We start from the raw sequence: 22,212 nt of genomic DNA on the forward strand, positions 1-22,212 counted from the left end.
TTTACGGTTTTTCAAGAATCCTGACCGGCACTACATTGTAACGGGCAGGGCGTTTCAATTAATTTCAGCTCAGCGTCCTGCTCGTGTCGTCCCTTATTGTCATAAAAATACCATTCCTACTCTATAGTAATACCAATTTCTTTCCGATAAGTCAAGAAAAGTGAGGCGATGAACAGATCATTAGTTGAATGTAAATACTCACCATTAGCCAAGAGAATGACATCGGGACCGACGGTAGGGCTGCCACCCGTATCCCCGCGGGCTACGCCCCAGTATAAACTGGCTCGAATCTCGCCCCCATAGCTCTCTAACTGTCCACCACTCCAAGACCTGCTCAGCCAATAGAACGACTCCCAACCTTCTACCTGAAACAATTCAGAGGTATAGGAAAACCGGTGAAAATATTTACGACGTGTCTATCCAAAGCCAGGGTTGGTCCCTTGTATATTTATCAGATTGCAAGTTGGATTGTTTTAGTTTATTATCAGTTGTCCGTGGCTTATCAGTTCAAAACAATCTTATTTAATTTGTTTGAAAGCAATTCAATCGGATTTAAATATTACTTTAAATTCAATGTTATTTGGAAGACTTATAGTGTAATAGAAAATTGTAATCAATTAACTTAGAATATTTATACGTCTAGATAGACTATGACAGCTGTGAAAAACGTCGAAATAAATTGAGTTTAGAACTATATATTGAGCAATTTATGCGCACAAACATAAAGTGTCATACAAATGCAAGTGTAAGACGCACACTACACTAATATTCCTGGTGTGTATATAAATAGGTTGCTGTTAGGCAAGAGAATCTATCTAGACTTATAAATTATCTAAGTCAATTAATAATATTGTAAACATGGATTGTCTATCTGTCGATCAGCCTAGCGAAACTTTCTAAAAAAAAAGCGATTCACTCGATTGTATGAAACGTGCAGTGATTGATAGATTGACAGATGACGGCTATAATCTTGTAAAAAACGGAGATAGCTAAAATCTACTACGTTTCATGCAACAGTTCGCTTTCAAACTTAGCCGGATTATACTTCGTCGCCAATCGCCACACTGTAATTACTACTATTTCAAACTTATGTCAAATGACTGCAAGTTTCATACTTAATTAAATTTAAATTTTTACTTTGGCAGTCCTATAAGAAGTTATTACGTAGTATTTGCCATCCTCTTTGATTGTCGTGTTATTTGCATGCATTTGACAATAATTGATATGATCAATAAATATAATGGCGAATAGACTATATAATAGCGATAGTGTGATAATGCGTGACGTTGTGAATTTGTGCATTAGCTAGTAGTTTAATATTGAAAATGCCGACTTTATGCCGAGCGTGGCTGACTGTTGACGACTTGTCAATTAAATCGGTTACAATAAGATAGATTCGCTTTCCTTTCCTATCATGTTTTACATTGCTGCTTATTGACCGATCATATTTTTAACAACTCGAGTAAATGCGTCAATGTTTAGATATACGTTGTGATTTGTCCATATGTATGGAACATATGCGAACCACGTCGCGAAAGCGTTCGGGAAATATAATATTCTTATTGAACTTATAATAAGATATAATACAGTATCTATACGAGTTATAGTCACAGACCTCGTACGTGATAAGAAATGGCTTCCCTTCTTCATCGATGGAAGGTTCCAGAGTTTCATTAGCCGCTGCATCGCTGATTATCCACGCTTCGCCCAGCGGAAGCACCACCTGGTCACAAACACAATCAATAAAATAAAGTACGGGTTTATAAGAATCGTATACTTGTTAGAAAAACTGGAGATTATTTTGCTATTGTAATGTTCGAAATTGTAACACTAAAGCTTCTTCTTAGTCGGACACTCTTGTCAGAGTGGTCGCGGTTGCGCTGACGAGGTACACGAGGTTCTGAGGGTAGATGTCCTGGCGATGTGCTTCTATTTCTGACGGTTAGAGGAGTTGCGACTGGACTCAGTAGCCTTTGTGATGGCGTCTATCCAGCGGGTTGGCGATCGACCGCGTGCTCTCTTGCCTTCCACCTGGCCCTGAACTACTATTCTCTCCATAGAGTTCATATATAGAGACGTGACCAAAACACTAAAGCACCTAAAGTAAATTTACATCTATTGTCGAAAAGTTTATACATATGATGATACGAAGATGATATATTAATGAGGTTTTCCGCCAAATAATTACGCCAAGGTCCTTGCGAAGCCTATCTTATTCATCATGTATTCTCTGGAATGAGAGAGAATATATAACGAGGCGAGTGAAAGAGACGAGAGATCTTTATCTGGCTTTCATTCTCGTCACCCGTTTTATGTGGACAAGGCATTGAGCTTGTGGCTTGTAACGCAGTACACTCCTAATACCTACATTCGTTATGCAAACAATTCAGTTCATCAACTGCGGTGATCTTGTTGGTGAGGTAATGAATACAACATTGTATATGGATAAAGTAATGACCATATAACCTACTATACTCCTAATACTTACTATAAGATGTCACTTGCTAAGATAGCGACATCGGTTGACATGTCCCGTGTATCTCGGGGCGGTCACGTTGGGGTTAGTGAAAGCTCTGGCTGTGGTTGTGACTGACCGTGAGGTGCGCCAATTTAATCTCCGAGTGGAGCAATTTACTTCCACGGCAATTAATTTATTATTTCAAAAATTTAAACAACAACGAGAAAAAATATACGAAATGAACTGTTCTGTGAATTGATATGGTCATATTATAGTGACTTGTAGTATTTAAATTGTCGCCTACGATTTTATCCCAACAGATTTCCTTGATTTCAATTCACTATGCAAACAATTCTGTCAACCAACTCAACCAGAGGGTTCAGGTACTTTATGCTCAGTCAGTTAATGATCACAACATATTGTTATCGGTCAGGTAACTGTGACAAGGCGACAAAGTAACTCTTGGCCTAAATTAATACTTTGACTTTAGATAATTTATACGTCTAGATAGAGTCTTTTGCCGTTAGGCAATAGAGAAGAACAGACCAAATTTAATACTTTAGTGTGCGTAACAAGCTACATCTTACACTCGCGATTTGTATGACACTTTGTGCTGTGTGCGTGCATTGCTCAAAATTGAGGTTAAGTCTAAACTCAATTATTTTCCAAATTTTCTCAGCTGTTCTATCTAGACGTATAAATGACCAAGAATTGGACTTACATCAGGATGAATGCGAGGTCGATGATCGACTCGGCAAGAGTCAGCCAGGTGGGAGCAGTAGCATTGTCGACATCCGCCGGGCAGCTCTGCGCTCAGTCCGAAGTACCCCAGAGCGCATTCGTCACATCTCTCACCTACCACATGCGTCTGAAACAATGTGGCATTATTAAAGTATTATTTTTATCGTAAAAACTTATTTAGATGCAATGAGTGGGTACTTTAGGGTGGGGCAATACATAAATGGTTGCGTCATCGATGTTAATAATAATAATAGCTTTTATTAACAATCTATCATTAAGTACAGTTGCATTTCTTATCTTAATTCTACTGATATAATGTAATAATTTATTTAAACAAAACAAATCTTATAACAATATTTACAATACTATGACAACATAAAATTAAAACTCATTATGTGGAAGTGTATCAAAAATAGTGGCAACATTTCCGTGTTGTATAGCTAGGCTGATCCGTTGACCGAAATAGCTGTTAGCGTTGGCCTTATTGAGGCGCGAAGATAGTACTTTGAACATTCTCTGTGCCCAGAGGCAGCACGAGCCAAGTATCATGACACCAAATGGCACAAATGGCACAAAGATGTATGACTGACTGAGACCAACATATTTGCGACGCTTGCTGTCTTCCACAGTCGAAGCCGCAGCTACAGCACTAACTGACGTAACTTAGAGCCAGAGTATCGACGCAAGTCACGTCCCACACCAGCGCCATTCCCCGTGCCCAAGCCACCAGCGTCATTCCATCAGGACTCTTGCCATCGCGACGGGTAATACCATTTTCCTCTAAAAAAGTAAGTATGTTATAATTTAGTGTATTTGACACCGATTTCTAGATTGTGTTGCTTTCCAGCATAGACAACCCCAAGTGTTCTATCCCACAAAGATGCTTTCCTCATCCAAGTTGAGCCTGCCACCTTTTGAATAACATCGTCCCATCTTCGACGCTGTCTTCCTTCATTTCTCCTTTTATATCTTGGAACCATTCTGTCACTTCTTTAGTCCATTTCTTTTTCTTACTTCTTATAATTTGTCTAGCTCATTTCCATTTCAATTGGTTTATTTGATATTTTATATCTATGATACTGGTTCGTTTTCGATGTTAATATGATAATGTGGTGATATAATCACTTTCGGACGGGTTCTGCGTTGTTGGGTCATTTAAGTTAAAATATATATAAGTAGTCATATTATCTTTTGCAGCCATTCTAACTTTGATAGAGTGAGTAGAATAGGTAGACTTACGGCCGTTTACAATAACCTATCTATCTTTAGTTTAACTTACTAGAAGTAGACAAATCTATCCTTTTACGCTAACTTACTTTTCAATAACCTATCGACATAAAACTTTGGATAGATGAGATCTTGTTATTAAACGGAGACAGCAAAAAATCGATTTATTTAATAATTATTATAGTAGTAGTGACTTACAGCAGAGAATTTTAAAAACTTTAAATACTCAATTTCTATTAAGCACATTTTCAACATTAACTTAGATTTGTCTCTGAATTACAACTTTTATGATTGAACTACTATAAGTTTTAAATACTACAACACTAGAGGAAGCACAGGAACGTTGCCGGCCTTATAGAAAGGTTAGGTTGTACGTGGAAGAAAGCTGCATGAAAAGCGCACTGTAGAGGAGCATGTATGTATTATAACTCTAAGTGTATTACAAAAATATAGGTCTTTGTGTCAAAATATTTAAGTGACTATATTAGCCATAACGACCTGTATAGCCGAGTGGTTAGCGATCCTACCTACTAAGCTGGAGGTCCCGGGTTCGAATCCCGGTAGTCATAGATGTTTAAATGTATTTATGTATGGTTATATGAATTTATGTATGTTTAAGTAAGTATATTGTATTAAATATATCGTTGTCTTGTAACCCATAACACAGGCTAAATATGCTTAACTTGGTGCAAGATAATTTGTGTAAAAAAGTGTGTCAATATTATATTATATTATTATATATATAACAGCTGTTCAGGTCATGTAAAAAAGATACAATAATTTAATATAAATTAAGTTCAAAACCAGTGTAGGTAGATCTTAATAGTACAAAATACTGAACGACTACAAAACCCCACCTTACACTCGCAGACATCTTCACAAACTCTGCTGGGGTCCACGATACCCCGAGGGTCACACTTGCAGGCGGGCGTGGTCGCCTCCAGCACACAGTTGGGGAACACCGCATTGACATCCTCGCACCACTCGCACTTGGGGCCCGAGAACCCGGGATGGCATGTGCACTCCACAAGCTGGTTCCTCCTGTCCCATTTACACGAACCTGGAATGTATAAAGTATTTTTGGGTATTACAGGCTTGTATTTTTTATATTTTCACCTAACTATACAGGGTTATTGGTAATTCGACAAACGGGTCACCTGGTGTTAAGTGATCACCGCCGCCCACATTCTCTTGCAACACCAGAGGAATCACAGGAGCCGGCCTTTAAGGAAGGTGTACGCGCTATTTTTGAACCCATCGTTCCGGAAACACCGCACAAGGAAGCTCATTCCACAGCTTTGTAGTACGTGTAAGAAAGCCGCACTGTGGAGGACCGCCACACATCCAGATAGTGGGGATGATAGCCTAACTTGTGGCGTGTCGTGCGAAGTTGGAATTCGGCAGCAGGACGTCTCTACGCAAGGCCAAGTGATCCAGCCGTTCACTGAGCAATGAGTTTGACAATTCGAGCTGCTCTGCGTTGCACGCGGTTAAATGGATCGAGCTGATACTGGAGTGCGCCAGACCAATCCAATTTGGCTTTGCCCTCCAGATGGCCACAGAATTGGACCCTGAGACCCTGTATTCTGATACTAGCGAGGCTTTAAGGGAAGTGTTGTCGAAGAGCGGTGTTACCACAAATGGAACTTTTTCGTGGTAAACGCGCAAACTTGAGTCTTCTGTGGGATAAATTGGACAAGGTTCAATTTACCCCATTCCGCGACCTTCTCAAGAGAGGACTCGATAGAAGACACGAGTTTCTCCCGGCACCGGTTGACGATTCCCCGAGAGAGAGACCTGCATGGCCCATGTATACGGCATCACCAGTGCTGTCGTCTGCATATCAATGATATGTTGGGCACCTCCAACATGCATTGCAAGAAACAGCATGGGAGATTGCACACAGCCTTGGGGCACTCCAGCGTTCACGGGCTTTGGGTTCTAGCAATAACCATCGTCAACGACCTGTATGATGCGCCCAGTGAGGAAGCTAGAGGTCCACCTGCATAAGCTCTCGGGAAGCCCAAATGTATTCCCATTGGGAGGTGATGGTAGTCACCATTTCCAGTCAGACATTTTAGTGAAAAAAATCTAAAAAATAAAATTTAATAAAATCGTTTCTTGTCTCGCATTTTTAAATTAAAATAATAAAGATAAATTACCAATATTTAATTGTTTTTATAAAACAGAATAAAAAAATCGATTTGAATTGATACTTTTATTTAAATGAATTTATGCTTTTGCAATTTTGACTTTATTCGAATAAAACTAAAAAACCTGATAATTTAAAAAAGGTTCATTTTTGTATAATGCATAGGGGGGTTAAAATTATCGCAATTATTCACCACTATCACCTTAAAACGGTAATACATCGAATAACCATTAAACCTGTATATTTTATACCAGTCTTTTTTGTACAGAGTTCCAGATAGCTGTCGTAAAGTAGTAATTTGCAACGATTATTGTATTTCGGTTTGAAGCACACTGTTCCTAGTGAAATTATAATGAGACTTAACGTCTTACGTCGAGCGTGACGGGCGCAAATGCGATGTAGAATTTTGGGTTCAAATAAGAATTCTGGTCGGCACTGCGTTGTTACGCCAAAAAAGTATTAAAAATTATAAAAGAACGGAATTGGATCCCATGGTATGCATAAGTAGTATATTATTATTCTTTTATCATGATAAAGTACAGTTACGATTTCGTTTTCATTGCAACCTGACCACTGAAACTAGTTAGTTCTCAATTTCATAGGTTTTAATTTATGTAGCCTAAGTAGCGCCTTATATCATATGCCATCTGCCTTTGAAATTTCGTCAGATGTTTTGGAGATTTGGCCTTGCAAACAAACTGACAGACAGACGAAAATTTTAATTGACTTTAAATAAATTTTAAATTGGTTTTCTGATACAGAAGTTAGTAATTGAAAATTCGTTGTAAAATTATTAAAAAATAAAACTTTGAATTGGTTTTTCTAATATTGAAGCACTTATTAAAAATTCGTCGTAAAATTATTGAAAAAAAATACTTAAACAATCAATTTAGAAAGTATATTTATCTAAAATATAGTAACCCAAGGGGTGATTATTTAATTTAAATGAGGAGAAAAAAAATAAACAAACAAATTTTACTTTATTAAAAAAAATACTCATTTGCCTAGTAATTTCACTAGCTACGGTGCCTTTCAAATCGAAACACAGTATTGCTTACACATTACTGTTTCACGGCAGAAATAGGCGCCGTTGTGGTGCCCATAATCAAGCCGGCATCCTGTGCAAAGGAGCCTCCCACTGGTAAATATATATGAAGTTTTCCAGAACTTACCATCTGAGCCTTCTGGGTCGCAGTCGCAGGGAACGCAGGGTCCGTCTGGGATCGCGTTGTAGTAGCCCACGAGACATCGGTCACACAGTGGACCAGCGCGGTTGTCCTGTTCACAATTTGAAGTATTAATATTTTGTAAATAGTCCACTCATCCATGAAGCATTTTGGTGGGTTTGATCCCTTTTTTCACATATGGGAGATGCATCAGCGCGTGCGTATGAAAAGGAGTTATGCGTTGCGTTACACCGAGAACTTAATGCGAGGCGATGAGATCGTTGATCACTGATGAAGTATCAATTTACTATTATAGTAAGCGTAGGTATATTGAGTTCTGCGATTTGCGTGCAAACTTGTTGCTCGGTGACATTTTTTGTTATATACGGCGCAAGAGACAACTGTCATTAGATTAGCCTCTCAAATGACAGTGAGTCTGTTGCTTATGGTATCTCTCTATCGTCAAACGAGACTTGTTAGACACCTTTCGACTGCTCATAAAGGAGTGCAAAGGTCCATTCTCCGTGTTTACTTTGAATACTTAAGAAACAACTGTAATAACAAAACTTTGCTTTACACATGATTTAAGAGATGGACTCGGAGTTCTTCTCTCCCTGTCAAAGCCCCTTTACGAACTGATGTAGCTTCATGAAGTTTACCAAGTGTTGTTGCAATAAGTTATGGTGTTGTCAGTCTCGATGGTATATTCTTATTTCTATAATAGTCCCATAGCTTTTGCAGTACTGTATGATTCTACAAATTGTTTGTGCGAGAGAAAAAGATTCATGCAAAACGCTTGGTTGTGGGATGCCAGACTTCAATATGACATCGTATCCTTATTCGAATTTGTTTAAGAGGTGGAGAAAATACGATACACTCTTGTTACTAACTAGTGCCCTCATACATATTTAAATTTATTTTCAGCTTTACGTTAGAGTTTCAAACCTACATTTACCTTGATTATTTTTAACATACCGTACAATTGACGCACAGAATATCTCCCACATCATCAAAGGTACACTCTCCACGTTCCCCGCAAGAGCAGTCATTCGGAGTGACGTCACAGGGCTCACGAGATTTCCACTTGGAACCAGAACAGCATCGCTGGCAATGACTTCCGCAGGTTCCATGCAAACAGTCACATTTTGCTCCCTGGAAGTATTGTATATATAATATGTGAGGAGTTAATATTAAGTGGATACCACTGATTAAGTGGTGGTGTAGATATCCGAATTTGCATTATCAAGGTGAAGGAGAGGGAAAAGATTTTGTAAAGATGAGCAGCTAAGTTAGAAAGCATCGAGTTTGAGAGATGAATTGAGAAATTATTGACTGGTGACTTGTACCGCCAATTATCAACCAAAGTACGAAGTCCGGCCGGAACAAGCGATGTTTTTGATGTAAATGTTGGCGTACACCAAGGTTCCACACTCAGTCCTATATTATTTAATATTGTAATGAACCATCTCACCTCAAATTTGCAACGAGCGCCACTATGGAACATCTTATATGCTGACGACGTCGTCATCATCAAAGGTTCGGACACGTCACGAGGCAACCAACTAACCATATGATCAGAAAAATGCTGAATATAGAAACTAAGCTCCGAGGACGATGAAGAATCCGAATCACATGTATGTGTGTATTAAATAAAAAAGACACCCAAATCAACAAAGAGACGACCCAGAACCAAGCCATCTGGAGAAACATTATACGGAGCGCCGACCCCAAATAAAATGGGAAAGGGCCAGGCAAAGGAGAAGAAAGGACTTGTGACTTGCTCAAGAGATTATTATTAGCAAAGGGCTTTTAGCAGCAGCTATACGACCAAATATTTCTTACGGTGATTGACCTTTTAGGGTAATTGGTCGTATGACTCATAAGCTTATATCTTATAATCGTACAAAACAAATTGCAGGGATTTTAACGGTTTGCATGCACAGCCATGACAGCAAGCCCTGGGAACGACGCTGGGAATAACACCGCTAGACATATAAGGAGTTTAATTGGTCAAAAAGAAGCGCCTCCACACCATTTCTTGACATCTCATGATGATATATACCTACATTATATTATTTTTATTAACTTAATTTAATTTAAGCCACCTACATGTAGGTAGCGATAATTTATAACATTCACCTCTCCTAAAAAAGCTCAACGCGATTCGAGAAGTTCTACCTAGTAAAATAATTATAAATGGATAATTGGTTAATGGCGCATATAAATAAATATCTACATTAAATCTTCTATTTTTCAATTAATTCTCACGAAATATTCTAGTATCAATATATTAGATTAACACGGCGGCTTTAAATCGACTTTACCAATTTTTTCATTTTATTTCAAGTGGCGAGAATTAATATTCTGCAAGCATTGAAATAAAGTGCTATTCTCCTGCTTGGCTTATACCTTGAGGTTCTCATATTGAACCTACAAATTTCACTCTAATAGGAATGTCTATCATTCCAACTTGGTGAACAAATTACTATTTCCGCCGTGTTGCAAACAAAACACCGTTTGTTTGTTTTTTTTTTTATGGAATAGGAGGACAAACGAGCGTACGATCACCGCCGCCCACAATCTCTTGAAACACCAGAGGAATCACAGGAGCCTTGCCGGCCTTTAAGGAAGGTACGAAGGCCAGCCCGAGCTAGAGTGCTCGGGGAGGGATTGTCCGACTCTGGTAGAGCCGGTTCCCTCCTGGGGATATATATACTATCTCTTTAGGGACCGCTTTCATAATCTTTGTTGGGGAAGGGGGGGGGGATGGCGGCACTTGTTACCTTGTGGTCCACGTTGCAGTGAGAGGCATGTCCGTGGCATAGACAGCGTGCAGCCAGGGTGAGTTCCCGCACGGTGTAGTATGAGTGAGGCGCGGGGTGCGGGGCACGGAATGACAAGCGCACCCGCCGGGCCGACACACCTTCGCCAATACCCACGTGCATCTGAAACACACGATATGTTTCCAGCGTAATAGAACCTGTTTTTCAATATGAAGTCACTGGATTAGCAGTCACAGATAAATATTTTTAATTCAAGTGGATTCATAAAAATAATCTTGTATCGTTAATTACTTTCTTATCGCAACCAGTGATTCATAAAGCCGCTTACGTTGAGTAGAATTGGCAAGAGACTCGACAATTATTCTTTTAAAAATATTAATATGTCGTAGTTAAGAACGACGAGCCAATAAGCTAGTACGAATATGATTCGGTATTCATCTTAGTTCGGGTGTAATCAGCGTGCGGTGCACGTGCGGGCGAGAGTTTACGCGCCAGGCGAATGCCTAGCAAGCAGTCAGGGAAGAACTATCGAGCGAGATGGTTGTGTCGCACGCGCAACGGTATCGGAACGCAACGTTCTTATTACATAATCACAAGCCTTTGGGCCACAACAATGGACAACCACGAGGATCCTGGGGGCCTACTCCTAAAATCGATATTCGATAAATCGTCGCATTAGTCGTGTCGAATCCTACTCTTAGTTACATCGTAATCAATGTCGAAACGATGATTGAACGAACGAAACATTATTCTATATTATCGGCCCTTACCCTACTCTTAGTTGAAAATGTCAGAGACGAATATCGAATTTCACAAATAATCAAACGTCACTATAACGATAATCTCAAACACACCTTCTAGGCTGTCGATGCTATTATCGTTTCAAGTTGTATAAATATATTTGCCATACAATATACATCCTTAATAGATATTATTGAAATAATTACATGTGATTTTACTATTCAACAGGATTTTTTACTACTAAGTCATTTAAGTCATTTTGTTGATCGTTTATGCTTAGAAATAATGCAAATGGCCGCCTGAGAAAATTGCTGAGAAATTGGAAGTCGACGAGAAGGGTTGAGTTACTCTTCTTTTACATTTAATTATCCGCAAGTTTTCTATTATTTATTCAATTTTAAATGGTCATATTATATTCATGACATATTTTTTAACATTTACATTATGTGTAAATGATCCCAAATTGGTGGTGCAGATTATGGCATGGTCCTTACCGCCTAAACTATGTTTTGACTTTTGACACTTAACAGCGACATAGCACAGATAATGTTTAGATTTGAACATATTTTATTCACACTAACATCGTAAAAAAATCAAAATATTAGTCTATGGTAACGATAAACGATAAGGAATTCGAACATTTGTTAGAGTAGGATAGTTGCGATATATTCGGAGTATTGTCGTATCGTTCCATGACCGGTCTTGAACCGTCAAATATAATAAAATATGTAGAACATGATTATTAATATTCATTTAATTGTAAAGTAAAATGTGTATTTGTAATGCACTTGTGCCTTCTCCTACTCTTACTTCTTGACTAGGCGGCAGTGCTCTTGTATTGCATAATCATAAGCGGTGACGATTGCTGTCGAAATGTTGGGTTTATTAATTATTTGGGGAATTAATAAATTTAATGATACCACAGATCGGAAATTGAGTGGTCGCTCCAAATTTTATTAAAATTATACAAAGAAGAAGCCCGCTGAGCTTCTTGCGCCCATTCTTCTCAGGTGTGTCGCATTCTTTTACTCATGGGTTGTACTTTTTGACTTTTGATAAGTGATTTCATATCCTATTTTGAATAAAAATATTTGATAAATTGGCCTGGTTGGAGGACGCTTCGTAAGTCGTGAACCGCCAGGACGACAAGATCTGTTTTCGAACTACTTTCTTCAGCAATCTGCTTTATAAATAAATATTTATGTTTATATCTTTGTTCCCAAAGCCTTCCGAAATTATTTATCTAATTGTGATGGAACTTTTTGAATGAGTGTTATGAGAATGCCCTTGACAGTTCCTTACCCAAAAAGAATTTTTTTTTCGATTATATATTACTTTTTATTTATCCTGGTAAGCAACGCATGCTGGGTACAACTTAAACGTAAATTAAACTCTCACAATTGTTCCCTTGAATATTATTTTTGACTTTAAAAAAAAATAACAAAAAAGCAACCGACCGAAAAGCTCTATTCCAAAACAATAGATTTAATATGCACTAAAAAGTATAAAAATAATTGCGTATTTTTATACAATCTAATTAATTAATCTAATGCTAGTTACGATTATTGTTATTTTTGGAATCGGTGTCCTTCCGCCACGACCCGCTCTCGCCTCTCGCCTCCTCACGACTCAAGCACATCTCACTTATAACTACGTATGTAGTTACAAACCTATCTTGGCTGACACCGACTCCAAAAATTACAATAATCGTAACTAGAATTAGATTAATTCATTAGTTTGTATTTGCAATTATTTTTATACTTTTCAGTGCATATTATATGTATTGTTTTGGTTGTATTTTTGTTAATTTTTTTTATATTTTAGTGAATATAAAGTATACTAACTAACAATTTGTCTAAATACCTAGGTTATACTGAAAATATTTAGAAAATGATAAACGGCTTAATGTATAAAGTTGCCAATACTTTTATTGTTTTTCGAAGTAATCTCCGTTCCTCTTTATACATCGTCGCATTCGATGGAACCACTGAGAAAAGCAGTGAGCAGTGGCCACGTTCTTCCTTAGGGGCCCCTTCTATGGTATTTTCGTACGCTTTCATCTCATCTTCAGGGCTCGTAAAACGAATACCTCGAATTTTATCTTTAGTTCTTGGGAATAAATAAAAGTCGCAGGTCGCCAGGTGAGGACTGTATGGCGGATGACTCATTATCTCGACACCTGCCATAGTAAAATATTCAACAGTCCGTTTTGTGGAGTGCCCTGAAGCATTGTCGTGGTAAAGGAGGGTCCTGCTCCGAGGGCGCTGCTGTCGATTTTTTTCCAAGACAACGGTCAAACATCGATTGACATACCATTCTGCAGTGACTGTCCACCTATCTTCTAGCAGAACTGTCGCGAAATGACCTTTCCGACCAAAGAATGAGGTAATCGTCTTTTTTCCTTGACTTCTTCCTTTCTTTACCTTAGTTGGCCGATCCCGAAACACCCACAGAGCTGATTGTCTTTTGGTTTCGGGTTCGTAGCAATATATCCAGCTTTTATCAACTGTGACGATGTCAAATACAGCATTTTAGTTACCGCCGTTGAACTTATCTAACATTTGGCGACACCAGTCCAGCAAAGGTGTTTCTGGTCGTCGGTTAAAGTATGGGAAATCTATCTGGTACAAAGCTTCCTAACGCGTAAATGTTCATGTAATATTTTTTGAACTTGACTCATACCAATGCCTAGGCTTGCCCGTATCTGCTGATAGGACACTATCGTATCTTCCTCTATCATGCGTCGCACAGCACTGGTATCTTCAGTAGTCGCTGTTAAAGGACGTCCCTCACGCGGATCATCATTGAGATTGCTACGTCCATGCTTAAACTCGTTAAACCAATTGTACATAGTGGCAAGAAATGGGGCTTCATTAAGAAATGCTAATCGTAGCCTATCATAGCTTTGTTGTTGAGTAAGCCCACAACGAAAGTCATAATAAACCATTGACCGAAAATTTTCAGGCGTTAGGTTTATTTTCACGTGTAACAAGAGTTTTAGATTTGTCGCCAATTCACAAAAACAAATGACAAATGAATACAATGTACTACGTTAGGTTACCAAAGAGTTCTTTAATGGAAATTCAAAAAAAGTTTTCATTAGCAATATTTCTAACTGGCCAGTTCTAAACATTTTCAGTGTTACCCACGTATGTGTAGATATAAATTTTTCAATGCTACAATGAACGCAAGCGCTTTGCAATTTGATTACAGACAGTTAGAAATTCTGCCACAGATCGCACCCTTATTGTTTGTCGTTAAGGAGGTCCATTGATCATCATTTTCGACTACGACAGTTACTTGACCATAACTACGTTTCGGTAGGTGACTTAAATATCCTAATAACATAAAAAAGATTCGGCTGATTAATTTGCTCCTAAGAATTGAAGAGTTGCGTTACTTTGTCATGGATCCCATAATCATAACACAACCAAACTCTCACCAAAGTACCTTTAAAGTATATTATTTCCAATAAAAAAAGAATTATCAAAATCCATTGGCGTGATATTGAGTTATTCGTAAATTTGTCGTCCACATACGTGTAGCTAAATTAAGACTTTTATAGTTTTCTCATGGATGCCATTATCAGATCTGGAATTACAATGAGACCACACGAGAAGCACCAGATTTCAAATAAAAAAAGAATTATCAAAATCGGTTCACCTAGTCGAAAGTTTTGAGGTAACAAACCTCCTTTTTTGAAGTCGGTTAACAAAGCACTACCGTTTTGAGAGAGAGAGGAAAACTCGCAGGAAGCTTTCGCTACTTTATAAACACGACGTATAGGTGCTATATTAGAGTCTGCACCAAACGAAGTGTGGCTAGGTTTAAATAGTTACTTGTAAGTAACAAAAGTCGCTCATAATCAAACATAGAAAGTACTAATGTGATAAGGTGAGTATTTGCAAAAATGACTCATAAAATTAGTATTGAGTAGCGAGCAATCTGATATAGTAGCATATATATGTATTTAGGTATTATTACGTGAATGTTAATAAGTCTGTAACAACGTGAGTCATAACTCACCATTAAATGTCAAGTACCTATACGATAAGTTGCGATATACTCTGACTTTTGTCTGTTGGCGCATTCGGTAAAATCATTTCGAGTCTCGAACTCAGACTAGAGACTGGACTCAAAACTTAGACTAGAGGATAATCTGTAATCGCGACGGTCACCTTCTTGAAGGTAGCTACTGAAAATCAGTGTTCGGTTATACCTAACTAATATGCTGTGTAGCAAACTTTTTTGGGGCAAAAAACTGCAGTCACCACTTTATTGTGTTGATATAGAATAAGCCTTACTTTATTTTTTTCTTTGGTTCTTAATGTATGTTAGTTTTAAGCTGATTGAGCATGTATATTATATTCGTAATTATTTAGATTCGATACGATAGAAATCCGGAATAAAAGTAAACTTAAAGACATAACACGAATCGCAAAAACTGCAAATTGAAATTGGGCAGGCCATATATCAAGGGCCAGTAACGAAAGATGGAGAAGTATAGCAACAAACTGGTACCCATTAGACGCCAAAGAAGAGGTAGACCTGGTACTAGATGGAGAGAAGATCTAGTAAATTACGAAGGAGTGATGTGGTCACGCACAACACACAATAAGGACCAATGGAAGAAGAAGAGGAGGCCTTTGCCCAGCGGTGGGATGATATATAAAATATTGTAAATAAATTAGTAATAGTTTTAATATTGTAATAGGCTTTAATAAATAAAATCATTTAGATAAGTTTTTCATATTGTTTGTTATTATATTTTGTAAATGTTTTCTTGTTTTTGTAGTGTTTGCTCAAAATAAAGATATACTTACTTACTTAGAATGCGAAATTGAAGACTCTACTATTAGGGCTTTTGCGAATAGAGACAATGATATTACAGTATACTTTTAAATATCATTGAATATAGAGTGATACGTGGAAGAAGCGTTTTTAAAGCGTTTTTACGGAGATGAGAGACTAGCTACATCGTTTCTCCTTCCCCAAAAATCTCTGGTAAATACATTTTATCCCATTCGTTGGCGCCGTTTCTGAGATACGCGAGATGTATTAGTTCGCACTAGCTTTTGCCGATGACATAACCCTCACGCCCTACGCGTAAAATTTAAAATCAAGACTGTATATTTCTATTGATATATAGACAGTTGAGAAATAAATATAAAATACTTGGAGAAAGATATTATCCTGCGATAAATCGGTAGATCCATAGCAATACATCGGTGTAAACTGCATTCAATTATATGTAGTGCTTGATAAGACAGACAGACAAGAGTTATTTTTTTGGATTCTGTTGCCTTTTTATATCGTAAGAAAGAAGAATGAATTTTGCATCAATATCTACAATGTAAACACATCGGCCGGTAAATGTCTATAAATAATAATAAATAAGATAAGATGAACTTAGCAAGATGGCAACCGGAACAAAAATTTTTTTTAAATAACACATAAATTGTTTATAGATGTAGGTGTTACTTTGCGGAAATCCATAATTATCCAAATGTTTTGAGTTTTCTTTAGTGTTTGACTCGCCAGTCGCCTCGCGAGTCAACGTGACTTGAGGATGCCTCGTGTAAAGGCGAAACACGTGTCGAATTGTTTAAATGACTTAACTGGCGGAATTAACACTAAAGAAAACTCAAAACATTTGGACGTAAATTGTTTTAAAAATTCTGCTGGAATTATAGCATATATAATAATTTCAAGTAAAAGGTATACCAGAAGCTTTTTTAAAAAAATAGGCAGTGCGTGATCTTAACATGGGATTTTTACCCATTTGTTCTCACTCAACAATCTTTGTCCTTACCTCACCATTTTCCAACGGCTTAGGATTAGCAAACTGCGTCGAACAAGTCAACTTCTCCTTCGCTCTTTTCGTCCCTCTCGCTTTTCTTCTTCTCCTATCAGGTCTAAGATCCCAGAGTTTCTTGCAGTGGTCCCTGTCTCCGAATGCCCTGATCATCCTCCAGTCTTCCCCGTGCTGTGTCGAAGATACCTCAAGAGACCACGCCAGCGGCCGAGGTGACGGCCCCGATTTGATAATAACGTGTAGGAGCTCCATTTTCTGAAAGTAGGAGTTTTTATTTATTTAATTTTATCAAGGATTCCTAAACAAAACCGACCAAGACTTCAGAATACTCAAAACGTCGAACTTAATAAATAATGACTTGCATTAGTTTGAGTATTACAGAGAAAATGAACATTTCAAAACAAGGTTCCTATTTGAAAAATAAATATTCTGGTTATAGTCTATAGTTTAACAGTTTTGTGGCCGTCAGTGATATATTTATCACTGTTATGTTAAGGTAAGAAACTCTAAAACTTAAGTAAATATAAATTTAGTACTTAAAACTGTTTAATTATTAAACAAGCAAAGCTCAACAATATTCTGGACAACGGTTTTACACCTCAACAATGACATACAATCTGTTTTATTTCCTCCAGTAAGAGCTCTGTGAACCGCAGACACACTAACAACATAGACAGAACAGTTATTTAATATTATATGAGAGATAGATACAAGTGCTAAAATGGAGGTAAAGCGAATAAAGTATTCTTTAAAAAGTACTAGCAATGCGCCCTATAAAGCGGTAGAGTAACACCCGCAACACGTTGACGTCTAGCATTCCACAGCAATTCTTGACACCTGTTGTTGCGGATGTCCATGGGCAGTTGCCTCACCTCGACCCATCCGGTGATCCTCTTGCCCGTTTGCCCCCTCTTGTATAATAAGAAAAAATAACAATGGTTTCGCGTTATATGTGCCCTCGTTATATTCATATTACACGTTTTTGCGACATCGTAATTCGTAATAATAATATTAATTATGCAGGTTTTTAATAGACTAATTTAATAAAAACGCGTTATAAGGAGGAGTACTGTACTTTCTAATTAGTAATGGTAAATTCTAACTTTTATGGCTTGACCCGAAAAAGTTAATTCTTGAACAGTGCCTACGTCACCAACTCGTAAATTAGGGATGGTATTCTCACCTTCACGTGTTTAAAATATTTTGAGTGTAATTTTTATTTGTGAAATAATTAGCTCCAAAACACTAATTTTTAAGTCAAGTCCCTCCCTTCCAGAAAAATAGTTTATGTTTGGGATGAAAAATTCATGACAGTAACTAATGTAATATAAGTCAAAAGAAAAATGTTTGTTAATAAATAATTATACTAAAGTCATACGTTTACTTAGAATATTTGAAATGGGTTAATTTCTGAGTATTACTTATTTTAACAGTACAATAAATAAACACTGAGGTTAAAATCATTAACTGTTAATTATTAAAACATTTAATTTAAAAAAATGGCGTGTGCTTACACCCCATGACAGACGTGAAAACTTAGTGAGGTTAATATTACGAAAACAAGCTATTTTTTCTTTTATATTCAAAAAGTAAAGTAATAACATTTAGAATGTATAATAATATAATTTGTTTGTTTATTTCCACACAGTCTGTCTATATAATTTTAAGTCTGGTTGTGTCAACAAGCGCGCCAGCCAAAACTGAATTAGTTAAGCGTGTCTTGGCCATTAACACTGGCTGCTGTGGGAATGGACAGATCTTAGCGTGAAGAAATTGATATGTTTGTCTACCGCTTGCATTCCGTACATAACAAATCGGTATTTGAGTAAAAGTAAATGTTAGATACTGTACTTGGAATGTGGTTACTAATTAACAAGATTTACTTTAGTAAAGAAAGATTTATATTTATTCAAATTAAGTATAAACTCGGCAAAATTAAACTCCGGGAGTGCCAGCAGAAGTGAAAACTTTAACGTTAGCGTTGTGCAAATTGATTTTGGAATGGTTAGGGAATAATTTTGCACGAATTGGTTTATTTATCAGTATAAAAGTACTAGCATTTCTGTGGTTAAATTGTATTTAACTCATTGATTGATTTATTGCGCTATCGTACACAAAAAACTATTTATATTACATAAAAAGTTTAATAGTTCAGAACCATTACAATTATTTTACATTAAAAGTTTATCTCTCAGAAAAATGAACTTTCATCAATAATAAACTATAAAAAAATTTACAGCTGAGATTCGATCCCTCGACCTTGCCGTGTTTCGGATTCGCACTCTCAATGATTTAACCAATAGTCCAATGATGAAATAGTCGAACTTTAATTAGTTAGAAGTATAAATTTTTCAATCATAATTTCAACGACTGTATTACGAATTTTCGATCAGGCATCGTGTCCTGGCGCTAGTTTAACATTTTATACCCGTCCCAAGAAAAGTGTTCAACGCCGCTAAAGTAGTTTGAACTTCAAAAATCCTAGTTAATTTAAAGAAAATATCTCGGTTAAATAAGTAAAATGAATTAACAATGTCTTTTGTTAGTTTTGCAATAAATGACTTAACTACGTTCCATTTCCGTTAAGTAATTACTTTCATTTATGAGAATACATCAATGGTAGAACTTACCGATGGTAGAAATTACCTAGGTAGGTACTAAGTTTTTGTTTTCTGTATACTTGTTTTTTTTTTTGTTTTTTTTTTTTTTTTTTTATGGAATAGGAGGACAAACGAGCGTACGGGTCACCTGTTGTTAAGTGATCACCGCCGCCCATACTCTCTTGCAACACCAAAGGAATCACGAGAGCGTTGCCGGCCTTTAAGGAAGATGTACGCCCTTTTTTGAAGGTACCCATGTCGTATCGTCCCGGAAACACCGCACAGGGAAGTTCATTCCACAGCTTTGTAGTACGTGGAAGAAAGCTCCTTGTAAACCGCACTGTGGAGGACCGCCACACATCCAGATGGTGAGGATGATATCCTAACTTGTGGCGTGTCGTGCGAAGGTGGAATTCGGCGGCAGGAATTAGGTAAAACAGCTCTTCGGAACACTCCCCGTGATAAATGCGGTAGAAGACACACAATGAAGCGACGTCTCTACGCAACGCCAAGTGATCCAGCCGTTCACAGAGTACTGGGTTCCCGACAATTCACGCTGCTCTGCGTTGCACGCGGTCAAATGGATCGAGCTGATACTGGGGTGCGCCAGACCAGAGATGACAGCAATACTCCATGTGTGGCCGGACCTGCGCTTTGTACAGCGCTAGAATGTGGGCCGGCTTGAAGTATTGCCGTGCTCTATTAATGACGCCCAGTTTCTTTGAAGCCAATTTGGCTTTGCCCTCCAGATGGCCACGGAATTGGCAATCGCTCGAGATTTCGAGACCCAGTATTCCGATACTAGGCGAGGCTTTTAGGGAAGTGTTGTCGAAGAGCGGTGATGCGACAAATGGGGTTTTTTTAGTGGTAAACGCGCAAACTTGAGTCTTCTGGGGGTTAAATTGGACAAGGTTCAATTTACCCCATTCCGCGACCTTCTCAAGAGAGGACTCGATAGAAGACACAAGTTTCTTCCGGCACTGGTCGACGATTTCCCGAGAGAGACGTGCATGGCCCGTGTATACGGCATCACCAGTGCTGTCATCTGCATAGCAATGAATGTTGGAGGTGTCCAACATATAATGATATGTAGAAGAAACAGCGTAGGAGATAGCACACAGCCTTGGGGCACTCCAGCATTCACGGGCTTCGGGTTCGAGCAATGTCCATCGACAACGACCTGTATGCTGCGCCCAGTGAGGAAGCTGGAGGTCCACTTGCACAAGCTCTCGGGAAGCCCAAATGATGGAAGTTTAGAGAGGAGCGCCTTATGCCATACACGATCAAAGGCCTTCGCTATATCCAGGCTAACTGCCAGGCCTTTCCCCTTGCTTTCAATAGCCGCAGCCCATCTATGTGTTAGGTATACCAGAAGATCACCTGCCGACCGACCATGGCGAAACCCGTATTGTCGGTCGTTGATCAACTGGTGACCCTCTAGGTATACCAAGAGCTGACGGCTAATTATGCTCTCCATGATTTTGGAGAGTAGGGAGGTAATAGCAATAGGCCTGTAGTTTCCGAACTGTCTCCTTTTTTTTGGATCGGATGGACAAGGCCTGACTTCCATGAGTCAGGGACTACGCCTTTGCAATAAGAGTGCCGGAATAAACGCGTTAGCACCGGCGTCAACTCAGGGGCACACGTTCTAAGCACGATTGGAGAAATGCCATCCGGCCCGCTCGACTTCCTGACGTCCAACGACAACAGAGCTCGCCTAACAGTTTTCTGTGTGAACTGTACTTCAGGCATAGAGCTCTGACACCGCGGGATGATCGGCGGTGTTTTTCCGTTGTCGTCAAGAGTCGAGTTGGAGGCGAAAAGAGCGCACAGGAGATCGGCTTTCTCTTTTGCCGTATGGGCCAGGGTGTCATTCCTCATGTGCAACGGCGGCATGGACGGCTGGCTGAAGTTACCAAGAGCAGCTTTCGACAACGACCAGAACTTGCGTGTTCCGGTCGGGTAACTGGAAACCTGCTCGCCGCTTTTGGCAACGTGTTTTGACTTTGCACGGACGATTTGCCGCTTAAAAAATCTGGAAGCACGGTTGTATTTCCTCTTTAGAACTATGCAGTTCGGATCCTTTGTGCCCAGCGCCGCAACCCAAGTTCGATACGCCTGTTTTTTGCAGTCAGATGCTGCTTTAACTAACGCATCGAACCAGGGCTGTGATCTGCCACCGATCGGTACTACAGAGCTTGGTATAAAAATATCCATGCCCTGTAGTATCACATCGGCTACTGCAACGGCGCAGGCACTTGGATCATCCGAAGGGAAACAAACTCTGCTCCAAGGGTAGGATGCAAAAAAGGAACGCATCCTATCCCAATCTGCTGACTTGTAGTGCCAAACGCGGTGGGTCGCTGGTGGTCTGCGACGTGGGCGTCGTATAGGCACTACACTCCTGACCAGGCAATGGTCGGACGTTCCGAGAGGAGCGTCGACAATGACCTGGTAACCATCGGGATGTGTAGTCAGCAGAAGATCTAATAAGGACGGCATGTGGCTATCCACATCCGGGAGCCGCGT

General features: G+C 38.7%; 1 protein-coding gene across 1 annotated transcript in view; it reads right to left on the reverse strand.

Moving 5' to 3' along the window:
• Positions 1–283: 283 nt before the first annotated feature.
• The window catches only part of LOC126979900 (laminin subunit alpha-2-like), a 124,679-nt gene continuing 102,750 nt past the window's right edge, over positions 284–22,212 (reverse strand). Inside the window, exons 4-11 of the mRNA XM_050829486.1 lie at positions 17,081–17,338; positions 10,528–10,689; positions 8,720–8,896; positions 7,751–7,856; positions 5,284–5,486; positions 3,180–3,326; positions 1,616–1,723; positions 284–361 (exon numbers count right to left, since the gene is read on the reverse strand). Coding sequence (XP_050685443.1) covers positions 335–361; positions 1,616–1,723; positions 3,180–3,326; positions 5,284–5,486; positions 7,751–7,856; positions 8,720–8,896; positions 10,528–10,689; positions 17,081–17,338 — 1,188 coding nt within the window. The 3' untranslated portion in view covers positions 284–334. The remainder of the gene's footprint in view (positions 362–1,615; positions 1,724–3,179; positions 3,327–5,283; positions 5,487–7,750; positions 7,857–8,719; positions 8,897–10,527; positions 10,690–17,080; positions 17,339–22,212) is intronic.

Source organism: Leptidea sinapis, chromosome 4, assembly GCF_905404315.1.
Source record: "Leptidea sinapis chromosome 4, ilLepSina1.1, whole genome shotgun sequence".
NCBI classification, from domain to species: domain Eukaryota; kingdom Metazoa; phylum Arthropoda; class Insecta; order Lepidoptera; family Pieridae; genus Leptidea; species Leptidea sinapis.